The sequence below is a fragment of the Patagioenas fasciata genome, chromosome 2 (genome assembly GCF_037038585.1).
Source record: "Patagioenas fasciata isolate bPatFas1 chromosome 2, bPatFas1.hap1, whole genome shotgun sequence".
NCBI lineage: Eukaryota > Metazoa > Chordata > Aves > Columbiformes > Columbidae > Patagioenas > Patagioenas fasciata.
The window spans coordinates 112,993,365-113,010,964 of NC_092521.1; the positions used below are offsets into that span (position 1 = coordinate 112,993,365).

Consider the following 17,600-nt stretch of genomic DNA (forward strand, 5'->3'; position numbering starts at 1 on the left):
GGAGATATACAAACTGGACTTACACAGCTCTAGCCTACTCATTCAGCAGCAGCACCATTCCAGTCTTACCTCAACTTACCTGTTATAGTAGATGTTAAAAAAAAAAAAAAAAATCAAAGCAAGCCATGAGTTGAATTTTGATTCAATTTGTAACAAGAAGGAAGCTGTCGTTTGAAAGCTATGAAATTAAGCGTAGGAACAACAGTGTTCCTCACAACCCAAGAGCATTTGTAGGGAGCAGCACTTCTGCTGCAAGCTCAGGCAGGTCAGGCTCCATGGAGCCAAGACACTGAAAGGGGGGTTCCTATCACACCAGGGCACAGACACAGTGACGAGGAGGAGAGTACTTTTGTTTTCTTGCTAGAGTTACCCAGAGAACTGAGAAGTCATCAAAGGTCAGCATTCAGAGTTTCTTTAAAAGGCTAAAAGCAAATACATGAAAAAAAAAATCTCTTTCCTATGTTCAATTACCATTATATCACCTGAAATTCTCTTTTCATCTTTCCCGAAGCAGTTAGAATGACTTTAACCTCTATCAGTCACTACCTCCTTTATCCTACGCTCCTTTCCCATGCTACTACTTCATTAACAGCAGCTTCCCAGTTTCCTTGCTCCTGAGCATTTCAACGCACCTTTTCCTCTCCCTTCCTTTTCCCATTTGTTTGCCTCCTTTCCTTCCACCGACTCTCCCTTGCTAAAGGACTACTGTACTGGCTCTCTTGGGAAACACTGCTGTGACATTATTTTTCTCCCTAATATAAATAAAGAAATAATAATCTGACATCCTGCAGCAGAGCTAGAAGCTAACCCTATTGATTTCAGCAGGCTCGAGCGTTTGTTTGAACCCACAGCATTGCATTGCCTAGCAACTTGTGCACCCAGTTGCTTAAGGTTACTATGGTGATGGTTGTCTAATGCAGCCGTACTATCAAAGAGATGATCAAGAGCATCTGCCATTCTCACACCACAACTTCAAGGATTTCCTCCACTGCCTCGCCTTTTATTTGGCAATATGAAATAAATGTCGGAGACAGACACGGCACTCACCCGCGTGCAGTAAAAACGTCTGACATGAATTCTAATTTCTACCTATCTACACATGTATCTGGGTGTACACAACTAAAGGTCTTAGAAGCAAGGGAGGCAATGATGCCGCTTGCTCGCGATCGCACATCCCACCCCCGCCACAGTGACTTTTATTGCTTGAGTTGATCAACTTCACTACTCAGTTCTTCTAGGATGCAGTGTCAGCAAGCCTCTCTTGTGGCTCAGAAAGATTCTTTGTGTCTTCTGGTGAAGAAATAGCAGAAAGAAAAGAGGAGAGAAAAAGAGGGGGGGGGAGGGGGAAGGAAAGGATAAAGGAGAGAAAAGGACAATCTAGAGACCTTCTCTGCCTCCTGCAAGAAAGAAAGGTAGCCAGACAGGACTTCTGAAAGCTCAGTACGTTAGTCTTCAACATCGTCTCCACTGACCTTATTTTACAGGTCAGAGAAGTTTCAAGCACTGTTCACTACCAGCAGACTACACATTTTTCCACAGATAATCAGATCTGCATGACCAGTTTAAAGGCCCAACTCACAGGGACAGTTTACTGCTGTGAAGAAACTCTAACAATTACCGTTTTTTCAGAAATCTCCTTTACATATGAAAGTATAACAAGCTGGTCGCAGAGAGGTGCAAGTCCACTGATATAGAATTCTGTGTCGAACTGGAAAACTGAAACACAGAAAAGATAATAAACTGTTAAATAAATGACTGCGTATGAACTACTCCCTAAGAAAAAACACACAACTGATTTTCAGCAGCAATCAAAAGCATGCAGTAGCACTTCAGAGAAATGATGACTCAATACATATAAAGAACCTACAGACTTCCCAGTTGGATCAGCAAGATGAAAAATTACATTTAACACAATAAATTCCATTAAAGCTTGCAAGAAGAAGTGTTTATGCTCCAGGACATGCTAGAGATGAAACATTTGAAATGAATGGTCAGCCTGATTTTCAGTAATCATATTAAAAAAAAAGAAAGCAAACACAAACTCAATAAAACAGGCAATAAATAGTACATCTTCATGGGTTTGCATATTCACAGAAAGTCATGTGGCCATAAGAGAATCACAGCTACTACACCTACGATATATGAAAACACAAAGACCATCATTTATTTATCATGACTTTAAACATCACAGGAAGATTTACAGATACCCTAATTGCAAAGAAAACATATCATTAAACAGCCCCTTTTCTTGTTGATGGAACTGAAAATGTAATTTCCTAAAACTGGTCTTGAAATTGAGATAGTTACGTGACAACTATCTTGAGAAAGAAAAAGAGAGCTGAACTGTATTTACAAAAAGTTTCATTACAGCAGACCCCTGCCACAGAAATAGCCCTTTTGTTTTATTCTGCTGGATTTGCAGTGCAGGCATTCAACATCTGAGAAGCCCTTTTTGTGGGCTCCTGTCTCACGAGGCCCAAAACAGGACTCATCTAAGTGCTCATATTAGAAAACATTACACCTATAAGCTTTTATGAAAATATCAGATGCATCATAATTTTCTTCTGAAACACGGTTTTACAAGAATCTAAGTGTACTTAGGAAACAAAAGCTTCCTTGCTTTCTGCTTGACATGCTACATTACTAATATCTACTGTTTACTGAAATAGTTACTAATTATTCTAGCAAAGCAAACAGAAAACGCAGCATAATGACACTAAAAATAAAGCTAATTTTCTTTAGTTAAGGTAACAACAAGGAACAGGAGAAACAATCATCCTTCTGCTAAAGGAGAAAAAAATACTACTGAGTAAAGTACAGATTTGACACCTGTCTCTCAGTGAATAAGCAAATATGGTTTTTCTCTTAATTACTGCCGACACTTCGACATCACTGGGAGTCCAAAATACTACACAAGGGTAGAGCACTCTATCCATTCCAGGAAAGAATAGGTTCACTTTTGTAATCCTTTGTTACTTTGTTCTAGCCTGCAAGACTGAGGAGATTACTTTGTGTTGCTCTGAGTGATGACAAACTGTGTCAGAAACATCTACATAATGTATCTCATGCCCAGTCTAAAATTTCAAACAATTTTTAAAACAATATGGGAATGCAGGAGGAAAAACACGGAAAAGAAAAAGTCAAATCCATAATGATGGCAAGAAGGATAAGCAAAGAAACTTTCAGCTTTAAAAAGTGACAAGAGAAGGCTCTCAAAGGCATATAAAACATCGCGGTTTGAATTTGGAGAGGAAAACAGCGTGGTGGATGGTACATTTATAAAGATTATGGGCACAGTTTTTAAAAAACATGTGAGTTTCTTTGACTTCCACTGGAACTTCAGTTCTTTTGCTACTGAAAAATGTTAGTAATGTCCAGCTAATGGTGTATTTAGGATCAAGCAGCAGTAGTGTTCTGCAAAACAAAAAATAAACAAAAATCATCACTTCAAGTTTTCTTTTTAAATGGAGTTTAGTTTCCTTGGTTTCACTTTCAGCTTTGTCTCAGCTCATCCTCCTCAAGAGGCCTTGTTGAAACACAATGCTCCAGCTCTGCTGCTACAGCCTTGAACAAAGAATAGCTGGCTTAGACAGTGCTTCTTGACCTGATAAAAACCTTTGATGCAGCTAATCAAAAAAGTCTTACTGAAAAAAAATATAGAAGTTATAGCTGCACAGAACACCAATAGGTTAATTTGACTTACTCTCTGGACACTTTGTTGTGATCAAGGCGGGGGGGGGGGGGGGGAAGCCAACAGAGGCAATCAGAAATGCTGTTAATTTGAAAAGGATCCAAAACAATTAAAACAAACGCAGTATTGAAGTAAATTGGAATGACCGAGATACGGCCATGTGTCATACATGTTTACGCCTGTCATATGAGAAGATGGAAGATATGCTGACAGTGGATCTATTCTACGTTCAGCATCTATGTAGGGCTGTCAAACAAATTACCAGGAAAAAAAAAATCCTGCGAATCTTTTTTTATTGTTCATCAAATGAAATGTATGAAATACACCACACTACAGAAACAAAACAATACATGCTACATTATTTACCCAAACTCTATAAAGCAACTTTCTCTGGAATTTCAAGATCCACACACATGCGACAGACTGAAACCAAAAGAAGTCTATTTTGTTTAATCAAATCTCAAAAAACAGCCCCTGCTTTTCCACTGAAAATTTATATAGAGTGAAATTCAGGTTACCGTCAGAGGTTTTTGCAGTTGATTTCAATGGGGGTTTTGATATTGTCTTTTGGGAAAGTTAGGAAGAAGCTGAACCAGCAAGCTAGGCTTAAAATCTAAACTCTGTAAAGCCTCTGTCCCTAAAAGCTGTTGCCTTACAACTTGCTACCAACACAGAATGGAAACGAGCAAGACATTTTGCTACCACAATTTCTCTCAATTACAGTATCACACTAATCAGAAACATCAGGAAAAAAGCCCACTACCTCATCAGGCCAGTAATGATCAGTCTGGTGAGGTCTACTCTTTCAATTATATTAGAAAAATGTCTTGTGTGCTGTAAGCAGCGTTACAATTTGCTGCTTTAACTGCAGTCAGGTTGTGTGAAACAGAAGTGCTACCATGGTGCTGAAATCATCTTGCCCCATTCCACCTCACACAGCAATAATCTTCAGAAATATGGCAATTGCCTGTACAACTCTCTAGCTACAGACACACAACCTTTATGGAAATCCCATGGAATCCTTAACGGTAACTGGAAAGTCAGAAGCTTGAGTTTCAAAGCTTCAAGGTTGATTTTCTGAAAAACTCATTTTCCCATTAAACATTGAACTGAGAAAAATTGTTAACCAACAGGGAAAATATTCAGGAGTCTGATAACCTTGACTAATGTTATCAAGAAATTTAGAAGTGATCGGTTTGGACTGTGGTAAACCAAGATGAGCAAAATTCTAAGCAGAATCAACTATATAAATGGGATGGGTATTTTCCTTCTGCCTCCCTTCCCCCCGCCCCGTTTCTTTTTGGCAATTTGCTTCTCAGAGTGCAGCAGACTTGTTTCAATTAAATGTTTGCATAAATCAGCACATAAATTTGATGACATTTAGTCACAGTTAATTTCCTGCTCATCACGTTAATTAATTAAGCTTTGAGTTCTGTCTATATAAAGAGAAAAATGCTGGTATGGTAGATCCCAGTATCTCACTTTACAAACCAAAAATAAATATTCCCATGTTTTCTTTTCAGATAAAAATGTGCAATCTCAATGCTTGGTGGTAATTTACTATGCGGTTATACAGCTATTCCTTTACAAAACATACAGATGTGTTGTTGCAAGTGTATCCACAAAACACGTGATTTTTAAACCAGAATCCTACTTTGTGGAGAATCTGGAGGAATGAAGAAGGGAGACAACTGCTCAAAAAGTACTGCTGGCTGCTTGGCACCTGGAATTCAGCTGAGATTCCTCAGATAAAATTTGGGCTAAAATAAATTGAATAGGAAGTCTCTAATTGACTTCAAGTCTTTTACTGACTTCCAGTGCTAATCTCTATCTTCCACTATCAAGAACAACTTGAGTAACTGAGGCAGAGATAAAGTACTTTTCCATACAAGTATATAAAAACCTGAGCTACTTGACAAGGCTGTTGAAGAGCAGATGCTCCCTTTCACTTTGAAAAGGCATCATATTAACAGCAAAGTGCTAATTAGTTCTTTAGCAACCCGCCTTCTCACAGGTTCCAGCTGTGGAGGGTTTCCCTGTTCAGACCAGAAGTTGTCCAGCATTACAGCTTTTGTACACGCATCAGGAACGAGCACAGAGGTCAAGCGCTCTTTAAGAAGGATCACAATGGCATTTAGTCCATGTTAAGCCTGTAATTCAATACCAATACTTTCTAATCAATACACTACTTCACAGCGGTAGCTGACAGAGCTAAACTGATAGGATCTGTTCAGCTAACATACATTTAAGCCTAAATAGAAACATTTCACTGGAGTTTATCTTCAACACCAAATGAAGACCCACAGAGGCAATGAACTGTAACACATAACCAGAGACATTGGAAAAGATCACTGAAGAAAAGCACCATTAATATACTGAAAGATGTACATAAAATTAGCAATGCCATGCAGATCTCAATGCAATAGACCTGTGTAATTGATCTAATTTCTCTTACAGGTAATCACAGCATCACCTTATTTAAAATAGAACAGCTCCAACAGTTCAGTGGTGTTACTTTCCCACATTACGGGCTGTGTGGTTTAGCGTCATGGTAGGCACTGTATTTATTTCCTGCCTCAGAGTAAATACAGCTATGTGTCAAGACAGAATCAGAAGATGAAGAGAACTTTGTCACACAGGATCCTATATACCTAACTTGCAGTGCAGGAAATGCTCTGGTTTTGTATTCACTGGGCTGCAAACCACTGGAGAAACATTTATGATTCTACTAATGCCACCACAGTTTACCGTAATACTATTGTGGAATTTTGAGGCCCTCAGAATGGCTCTAAAAGAGCATAAATCTGAAACTGTTGAAACATGAGAAAACACTATGTTATCATAGACTTTGTATGTATTGCCCTGATGAGCAGAGAAGCAAGTATGAAGTCTCCTATTCCACTTCTGGTTTTCATTCCAGGTGCAAAATTGTAAAAGCGAGAGGAAAAAATAAAACAAAACAAAAACCACACCATTAAACATGACAAAATTTACACTGTGCCATGGGTTTCATTTTTCATAAGTATGTTCTCAAGATGTTATGGGTCAAAACATCCGAAGGATATTCAGCTATCCTGCCACTGAAGGATATTCAGGATATATGCCTTGTATAAATTCTTCACATTATGAAAGTGTATCAACTTACGTAGCCACTCAAGGTATTAGTGGTCTTGCAGAAAACTATACTGGTTCCTGGTCTTGCCCATTAATATCAGACCTTGCAGCTATGCCATTGAAAAGTAAAGCTGAAATAAAATTGAAATAGATGCTATGGCATGACACACAGCTCTCAAGACCTTCTATGTAACTACATCAAAAGCTATTGTAATTTATATTGAGACTTGAACAAATAATGTCTCTCTCTTTTTCCTCCTAATCTAATACCCACGTTTCAATGAGTGCTGCTGACAGCATTTGGCACAGCTGTTCCAGTGCTTTGACCTGAAACTAGAAAGAAAAATCTCAAGCATATTGTTAACAGGTTAAGTGAGATAGAATGCCAGTGCTCAAGAATACAGAGAAGATTTTAGGCTAAAAATTGTAAGATGAAAAAGTTACTTCCACAAAAATCTCTAATCTTCAGATCTCCACTTAAGTAGTCTGATGACAGCTTTTTTTTTTTTTAATTATCTTTTAATGACGTTCCAATAGACAGTCATGTAAGATTAGCTTCCTCCAGGGAGATACATTATAGCTGAAGCAGAAGTTGCCTCTGTTCACTTATCACTATGTAAACAGCCCCATTTAATTATTTTCTAAAAGCTACTTATAGGTACAGGAAAGATCTGAGGCTAAAACTTAAAGTTGAACTTCCTGACAAAATTATCTCAAATATCCTAGAATCCGCAGCTGATTATTCTGTTGGGACCATGTATTCTTAAATAACAAATCGATTTCAGGTCTCAGTTAATTGTCAGGCATGCCACTGCCTCTCAGAATGCACAGCTCCTATAGAGTTTAACAAGTCTCCTAGTTTATTTTCAGAAGCTATTTTAAAATGTTGTTTTTTTTTTTTTTTCCTGAAATCAGAAAGCCTATATACACCTACACCACACACCATTCTAATCTGACATGAGTCAGGATCTTGCATGTACACTCTTCTCTACAAACTCATGTCATTATAGTCAAGCCAAGGATGCACCAAAATTTACAAACTGTTGCCCAATCATGATTTGAGGGTCTGTTTATCATCCCAGCAGCACTACCTCTTCATATATATTTATTATATATTCTCCAGAAGAAGTTTCTGGGACAGTTGTGACTTTTTGTTTATGTCTCCTCTTCCCCTCCAAATCTCCTTTAATTCCACTTTATGCTTTACTTAATACACACCTTTTTTTCAAGACCCTTTCCATTAATCAGCAATAATGAAATGTATTCACATTGCCTAAGCTAGACAATTAAGAAAGCAAAGGAGAACATAAAATGCAGAAGTAAAAAAGGCAACAAAAATAAATTTAAAAAAAAAAAAGTTATGAGCAGTGTAGCTAAACACCACATAAAGTAGCACCTGTTTTCTCCTTGCTACTACACTGATAGTCATTTAACCAAGATGAAAAACCAACTTCTCTGTGGGAGTCTGTGTGAAGAGAAAGTTAAGACATCCACTGTTTACAAAAGGATCTCTAATTTTAGATGATCACAGAATTTAAGACTCTCTATGAATAAAAAGAAAAATACTGTGCAGGAGGACTTTACAACAACCTCATCAACTACAAATGAGGAGACATTTATGTTATGACTAAACGTTGCCTCTGAACTGTAACACTTGTTTTCAGGCTAGAATGTGAAAACAGACCTTTAAAGCTTATACAATTTTGAAAGAGAGCACATTCGTACAATCATACCTATTTCCACATAGCGGTTTGGAAGGTCACGCATTTCACTGGCATGCCGCTCTTTTACTGAGCAAATCTAGGAAACAAAGATTTGGATCATTACTATGAAGTCCTAAAATGATGCTAACTTTTCCCAGAAATGCTTTTTCTTACTGAGGCATTCTCAGACATCTATTTCTGTATTTTGGAAAACACAGTGAGGATGCATCACTGAAGAAGAGAACCGGACCACAAAGTTAGAGCTGTAGCCCACAGCCTTATAAGTATGCTGGGAGAGGAGAAGGAAAATGGACCACAAGAGAGAAAGCTGAAAATATTTGCCCACTAGGATTTCTTCATAGTAGCATATATGTAAGTTTGGTTTTGGTATCTTCCCACACTTTGCACCTCATTACCTTACAACTTCAGTCAGAATATGCTATTGCGACTCCCAATAACAGGAGGGCAATACGTACATATAGAGAAATGCAAATACCCAAATGTTGTGAAGCACTCACAATACAAGGGGGAAGACAGATGTCAACCTCATGACAGGCCTCCTCATTTATAAAACTCCAAGTTTGATGCTCCAAAAGCTTTTTACGCTTCACCTACCTCACTTTACCCTCCCTTTCCATCTACTCCCACCAAGTACTTTTAATTTCCCACTGTGCAGTGATGTAGCAGTCTGTTATTAGATAACAGCTAACAGGCTTGTAACAAACTCATGTCAGGTACTGGTCTGAGCAAATCATAGGCAGTCTGCAGCACACGAGTTTCACATGCCAGTTCCCTACTGAAAGCAGAACAAAACCCCAAGCAATCTGTCTCTCCACACCTCTCCCAACTTTTTTTTCCCCACAGCTGACCAAAATCATATGGCTGTTTTAGCAGTCACAACTTCCTCAGCCCCCAAAACAATCCCCTCCAAAAATACCTCATGGTAAGTTTTCTTCCTTAATGCTAATCAAAAGAAATGAATTCAACGGCCCACTAAGAGCTTTCAAAAGAGGAAATCTCTCCAAGGCACAGAGAAGTGTCCCTGAGGATTACATTCGCTGCGTGCTCACACACAGAGATCTGTCTGACCGCTGGGTGTCTATCACTCCTCCTCCTCATGAGGGTCAGTTCAATGACATTTCTATGGCAGCGGGAGTTCTGCACACTGTAGTCAAACCAAATTCTATTTTTTTCGATTGTCTTTGCTTTTTCAGAAATAATCCTCTGTTTGTCTGTGATAACAGCAAGCATTTATTACAAAGACAGGTAATTGCACCTTTACTGAATTTCCCCAGCCAATAATCAGCGTTAAATTATCCTTCCAGCAAAGGCTGCAGGGATACATATCTGGGCGAAGGCTTATGTCGTCTCGAGGCACATTGGTAATTCTTTGCTTGGAGATCATGTCAAGTATCTTCACGCCCTGAAAGTTAAAATACAAGGGAACTTTATTCAGTATGACAAACTCCTACTCACCACAACCCAGAGTATTTTGTATGCTAAGGCAGGGATAGCAGTTTCTGGCATAATTTTCAGGGCTCGGCTAAATACGACATCAGAAAAAGCTGTCGATATGAAGAACCATCTAACCCAGGAGGCAACAGAAGGAAAGGATTAGAGTAAATTAGATATTTTAAATTCACATGCCAAATGAAAAAATATAAGTGAATGAGTGACATATTAGCAACTCCAGTCATGAACCAGTTTCAACTTGCTGAGCTGGTGCTACTACTGGAGAAATGAAAAAATCCCAGCTCTGCCATAACAGACCCTGGAAAGAAGCAGAAATTTCCACCTTGGAAAAAGAAAAGATGTGAAGCAAGAGCTCATTAAGATAAATGAAGCCAATCTGTACTTCTCCAGAAATGCATTTCTACTCTTACATTAAAAACAAAAAGTAAGCTTATTTAAACGATGCTTGGTTCTGTATGGTGTGATTTTTCACTGCCTCCTCAGGAAATCTCCTAAACTAACAGAACAACAAGTTTAAACAAAGCAAGATTAAAGTAATTTGAAAGAGGGAAAAAAAAAAAAAAGCTATTAATCAGATTTTTCAGTGCCATTTAGAAAAGGTGAGCTATAACCTTTCCAATAGCAAAATGGAGATTAATTTCATGTTAAGTAATGACTTGGTCTTAGTGATTTAAAAACAAAAGTCCCCAAAATAAAACAAAGCATTTTAGCAGGTATTTCCTTTAAGCTCAGTGAACAGAAAAAACCAACTCTCATGATCACAGAAAAGGGGATGGAAGGGACCTTGAAAGGTCAGCGTCCAGGATGCCATTCCATGTTAGGATTTTTCTCGTGACAAAACAAAACTGATTTAAAAGATTCCTGTGCCCGTTTCTGTTCCTCCCCCACTGCGAGTTTCTACATCCCCAGCTGTACAGATACAACTGCTTGTAAGTGAAAAAGTCTAAACACGGGGGGTCATGATCTAAGCCAGATTTTGCCTTCTGTTTTGTTGTAAATCAGAAAGACCAATAAGTGGTATGGTTGCAGGTGCTGTTTTGTTTTGTTTTCCACACGATCTTTGTCAGTGAAGAACTCTAAGCACGGAACACACTTCTATTGGCATCTCTCAGGTTAACAGTCAACAAAGTTTCAGAAAAAAACTCACACACAGCATCTGCAAGGTAGAAACCCCAGATCTCTGGGTAATGTAAACAAGGAGGTTACGCCTTGTGTGTTCTAAGATCACCTGATAAAATTTGTGATCTTGCTTGAACTGCGCTTTAATAAAGTTGTCTTTTATTAATCTCACCACTTGGTCTTCAAGGATGATTTTCAGATAAAACTGACCCATATCACACCTTCTGTTTTTCTATAAGATGGCAAATCCTATACGGGATAGACTACCTTACGTTTAAAGCGCCTTTCAAATCCATAGCATAGGATCTTCTATAGTTAAATGTATGCCATTTGCACCATGAACCAAAAGGACTTAGAGTCAACCTCCTATCATGACGGAGCCTAAAAACTATTCAAATGGGAATTAAGCAGCCTAACGTCTCTAAGGATTTGGTCCTCAGGTGTCCCAGTTTGTAAAACTTACAGTCTTGGCCATGGAGGAAGAAGGGCTGGTGCAGCACCAAACATGGGCTACTTGAGCATCTGACATGCAGAATTATGTCTTCCCTAATTAACCTGAAGCCCACCTCACAATACCTAATGTCTAACAAGCTCACATTCATTGTACCAAAAAAAAAAAAAGCATAAGAAAATAAAAAACTTGGTAGTCATGCACAGACAGTAACAAGCAAGGGTAGGAAAGATTTTCTCTGACTTCAACAGAAAAAAAAAAACAAACGGAATGCAAAACATTGCTAGATAATGGAGAAATTTTTAAAAAGGTAAAGGGGGAGGGGAAAGGTCAATAACCAAATATATTAATCTTTTGGAGGGCAAGTGTCATTTCATTTTTCATTGAAAGATAGGCCCTGACCATGCCTTCTTGTCTCTGACAGATGGCTCTCAACATTTTATTAATATTCTGTGTTCTGATGTGGCACATCATCTCTAGGGATAGCTCTCCCCAACTGTCCTATCTATTCCCAGCAGATTCACCTAGAATATATATTTTAATTGTACGGCTCTGAAAAGAACAAAACCTTCAAAAGAGCTAATTTTATTACCACCAAGCACTCACTGAAATTTCAATTCTAATGCAGTAATTAAAAGGCAGCAAATAAACAAAAGTCCACCTCCAACAATTTCATATAAAACTGGTTTTGAAAGGAATAAAAGAACAACAGCTTTAAAATATTTTAATAGAGGTTTCCCTTCAGAAGGGAGAAAAACAATAGAAGGAAAAAAGCTACTGTTTCAGAAGTACTTTCACCACATTTTAAAATAAGACTTCGGAATTTAGACATGATACATACTTAAAAACATATCCCTCACTGCTGAGCTTTAAAACACAGACCTTGACCCATCAATTAGATATACAGTGATAGGTGAAATGCAACTCTCAGCATGAAAGTGATGTTTCCCTTTAAAATGTGAATTACACTTACAGAAAAAGGGTCTATTTTCTCCTAAGTCTAACCTTCTCTAGTGGCCTACCAAAACGAGAAATTATTACTATCATTTATTATAATCTGCAGTATTTGAAGTACATATTACAATGTCACTTCAGTACAAGTTACAAAATCAAGACAGGTTTGCGTTTTATTTTGGGGAGGTGGTGAAGTTCTGTTTGTTATATAAATAAGAGTTACATTGTCATTCCTTCCTCAGACTATTTGCTTCAATGAATTGTAGAATAGCGTATAGTAGTGACCATCCCCAACAGTGGTATGTAGAGCTACTTTTCTCAATTTCTTCAGAAGAAGCAATCATATGAAGAACACTGACTAGCCAGCAGGAAACACCAGAAGAAATCTCTGCAAAGAAATGGGATCTAAAACACTACCGTTCAATGCCTTTATACCTGATTCTTCACATGTACCATTTTTCAGTGGAATATTTTCGCAATTAATGTTGAAATATTTCAAATATCAGTGTAACGCAGGGGTATTTTTTTAACAGAGGTAAGAAATACTTACCATATTATTGGCCCAAGCAATTAAATGTCCTCTCCATTTTACATTTCTTATATTTCCTTCCCCTTCATGTAAAACCGAAGGCTTCCATCTATTCATCCAGCCTCTCTCATATAACAGCAGCTACAAAGAACAGCAACAAGAAATATTTCTGTGATACAGTGCAGTACATAACCAGGAGAGATGTTTTTTTCTTCAGTATCAAGGACAATGACAAAATAAGCACCTATCATGAAACAAAACAAACAATTTTCATTTAGTACATATACACTGAGAAATCTTGTATACTACAGAATTCAGATTATTTTAATAATTATATTAATAAGCAGGCCTTCCATCAAGTTTTTTCAGAGAACAGTAAGTATAATTATTTCCATTTGAAGGATAAAGAAATTAAGGTATTTGAGAACCTAAGCCTATGGAACTAGCAACAACACTTCAGAAAGCTGGTGAAGAAACCAGGCCACCTCACACCCTCCTAAAAAGAAAGATAGCAAAAGTGTACGAAATGCGTGGAGTCGTCAAAGAAAACTAAATGAAGACCTCCAAGTCTTTGGTCTTTTGCTTGGCCCCATGTGGAACTACATGGTCTTCCACAGGGCTCTAGAGATGCTGTGCGTTAGTCCTGCACGTGCAAACTGCACCGTACCATAGGTGCTGCTGACTGGAAAACTTGTGTGATTGGGAATCCTGGGTTCTGCAGTTAGGGGAGGAATTTAAATAGATCTAAATGCACAGGAGATGCTATGAAGTGCTTTGCAGCAGCAAAGAAAAATCCAGCTACGTACAGACAATTTGCATGACCGTCCAGCTACTTTACTGGGTCCTGTATGGTTTTAGGAAGTCATTAAATAAGATTATAACATGGAATCACTTTCAGTGATGCAAAGTGCAGGAATATCTAATTAAGAAGCTGAAGCATCTGTGGAAGAACATACTCTAAACACCAGTCCTGCCAACTTTTGAATGAGTGCACCCATGTACAGACACGTGCACAACCTGAACCTGAGCTCCCATGAATGCACAATGACCATTAAGAGGTGTGAAATTGCAACCTGCAAGGACTTTTACCACGCTAAAACCTAAATCGAGTACCTGTTTTGCTAATATTCCCTAAGATCCTGCTATGCACACTTTTTTATACATAGGATCTTTGTCCATATTTGCATATGAGAAATGATAAGACACTAGTTGTTTAACATCTTTTAAGAAAATTAGGGATTTTTAACGGCACTGGCACAGACTGCCTCTCTCTCCTATAGCCACAAGATGGCACCAAAAGACAAGTATTTTCTCCAAAAAGTTTAAAGTAGCCACTACCTAGGATGGTCTATCAGAAACTTCTGTGTGAAGTGCACTGCAGACATCAACCTTCTCACTCGAGCGTATCTTGCCATTTTAACCTCACCCCAAATGACCATGTGTCCTTCACATAGCTCACATGAACACCCACTTTTAGACAGCCTAGAGACGTTTTCTTCCCACCTACAAAAAGTCTACTCAATAAAACTCTCAGAGAACATGCTACATCATAGCAAGCAAGGCATGACATTGACAGCAGGGGTAACATCGACACTCATGAGGCAGCTCCATACACAGGAACGTGCCTCAGTGGGCTGGCGGGTGGGTGTGAAACAAGGGAGCGGCCCTCAGCCCAAACAAATTGGCTCCACTCAGAAGATGGGGATGCCACTAAAAATTAAGCGTTGTGCTGATCCAAACTTGAAAATTACTTTTTTCCAAGTCCACAAGCTCCTAATGAGAGGTTTGATGGAAAAAGAACTGTCACTCGGACGCTTCTTTCAAGACAGTCCAGTAAAGACAGCAGCAAGTACAGAGTATTTTCATCTGAACTTAACTGGACAAGGCTGTGAAAACTGGTGTGGATGACGTGAAATGTAAAATATTGCTTACGTCAATTATGTTACTGAACTTTGAATCTCTTCTGCTTGTGACTGAATTGTGATTTAAGTTTATTTATTACACTCAAGATCCAGAGCGAGCTTGGAATGACACTTTGCTGCTATTTTGTTACTGTTCATGATCTGTGAACTCTGAGCACATAGTTAATTAAATTATCAGAGCAAGGCAGAAGAAGACAACAGTCTGATATTCCCTGTAATAAAGATGGGAAATGAGTCTGAATCACTACAGCACCCATAATTCCCATTTCATATCAGCAAGTGCAAAACGTCCAACACTGAAGCCAAAGGACATGCAACATTGTAGCTTTGAAAAAAAAAATACTAACTTATCTGCAATGGAATTGTGTTTTATTGACATATGATGAGATTTATTTATTCTTTCTTATGACAATGACACCTGGAAAATGAGTTACTGAACCCAGAACTTTGCTATGTGTTTTGGAACTGCTATCCACTGAATGTATCACTCTCAAAATGAGCAGCCTAATTTACTTCTTACTCTTCCTTTCTGTCTTTGTCTTCATATTGAACTGTTTATCATACCATAAAGCCATTTAAAACTTCAAGAGAAACTAGACACATAGCAAAAATCCACTGTTTCTGGAGGGGTTCCTCCTACCATCTCCCTCTCTTTTTGGTAGGGGAAAAGTATTTTAGAGCTTTGTTTCCCATAAATCCCATATTTTGTCAGTCAGCATTCACAGTACTTGTATTTCAACAGCAGCCACAAAAATCACTGTCTTGCATTCTCTGCAACACAGTTTATATTCTCCCCTTTTGATTTGCTCCGGTCAATCTTCCTAGTCCTTTGTTACAATTTAGTAGTGCTTAGAATGCACTTCCAGCATCTCTTGCGTGTACGATGACATGACAATATAGCTAAACTAAAATAAACTCAACTTTGAGTTCAAGAGTTCCCACCCACACTCCTTCATAGCACATTGCAAATCTTCTGATAGTTCACTACTTATTATTTCATGAGACTTCTTAACTGTCTATGCTTTTCTACTAGGTCATTAAGAAAAAAAAGACACGCTGAAACACATGAGACAAGAGGATGGTGCAGGACACTTCTTGGTTCTAAAAACAAGTTGATATAATTCTCTTGGATTAGTCAATACATCTCTCTGTATCTCTCACTACCAGGAGATGAACGTCCTCCAAAAAGAGCTTAATACTCTATTTTAGAGTGCATCCGCTAAAGAGAATAGACTAGCAGTTGGATTTAATGGAGCCTATCATGCAATTAGCATTAACACTAATTACATATAATCCCAGTCTTTAAACTATGTACAGGAATTCTCAATCCTCTGAACAAAGAGGCTAATGATTGTAGCTTTGGTAGTACCAATACAGTGAAGTAATTCAATTCAGTTCCATCCCACTACCAAAACCCACCTTCAAAACACCAAAATAAAAGATGTCTACTTTCACATGGTGTAAAGTTTCAAAGGAAATACAATTTGTGCTGATGCATTATGCTGAGCGTCATCTCTTTTTTTCAACTGGTGCCTTCTCTGTAAAGATCTGGAGGAGTTTTACAGAAGAAAAAGGCTGATACTTCAATTTGTAACTGAAGAGCCACCCTTCCCTTCCATACTGCAGTACTGTTGAGCTAGTTTTTATTTTAAAAATTTAGGAAAAAAAAACTCCCTGTATTTTTCCTTGTCCTGTTCCTTGTTTGCCCAAGTGTGAAGATGTGCCTACCTGTGGCATTTGTTCTGATTTTTGGCACCTGTGTCACCAACTCTCCTCTCAGCCAGGCGAGATCACAAAAACCTAAAATGCTACTGCCATGATTACAAGTGATCACTACAGATAACTATTGTTTTCAGCATAAAAACAACATTAACAGCCACAGCTAAGACTAACAGATATACAAGAGTAACACAGAACACCATGCCACATGAAAACTCACTGATTAACTCTGCATCCCTAGGAAAATATATAGCAATGACTAAAAAAATTATCACTTCTGTCTGGAACAGTGATGGACTGGATGAGCTCAAATGAGGCACAGAATAATGCAAGCCTCGTGTTTTCAACTGAAGATGAGTTTTCAAAACCTCGTCACAAAACGCTGCTGTCTAAGGAGCTGGAGTGTGGATGGAAGGGAGGGCAGGAGGTGCAGCCAAGGGAGATCAAGCAAGGAGGCAGTGGGAGGTAACAGCAGCATTGGGAGGTAAGTGATGACAACGGTGAGATACGAAACAGGAGCTGCTGCTGTAGTTCACGGACAGAGAAGCTAGAAATTTTGAGATGTTTAATCCAAGCAAATGCTGTAAGACTTGCATTAGGCTGTACTTTTAATAACTCAACTGCTAGATTCCAGCTGTTGCCTATTCACAAAGAGCTACAGGATTAACACCTTGGAAAGCAAGTCCTGCAGCCTCGCAGGCAGAAACACAAGCTCTCGCAGATTTAAAATATTTAGATCCTCTTTGCTTCCCACCTCAGGCAATGAAAAAAGTTTTCTACACAGACATTGGCAAAACACACAACTATAGATTACACATACACACAGGACTACGATTCATTCTCTCTTTATACAAACCAGATTTGTTGGTTACAACACGAGGATAACGTTTTGTTTTTAGTGATAAAAAAAAGAAATACACATGCA

The 17,600-nt window shown here is 38.4% G+C and overlaps 1 protein-coding gene across 1 annotated transcript in view; it reads right to left on the bottom strand.

Annotated features, from left to right (window-relative positions):
* Positions 1-17,600, bottom strand: part of VPS41 (VPS41 subunit of HOPS complex) — a 107,712-nt gene that overhangs the window by 36,541 nt on the left and 53,571 nt on the right. The window contains exons 8-11 of the mRNA XM_065831630.2: positions 13,056-13,175; positions 9,785-9,931; positions 8,539-8,605; positions 1,619-1,716 (exon numbers count right to left, since the gene is read on the bottom strand). Of these exons, the coding sequence (XP_065687702.1) occupies positions 1,619-1,716; positions 8,539-8,605; positions 9,785-9,931; positions 13,056-13,175 (432 nt within the window). The remainder of the gene's footprint in view (positions 1-1,618; positions 1,717-8,538; positions 8,606-9,784; positions 9,932-13,055; positions 13,176-17,600) is intronic.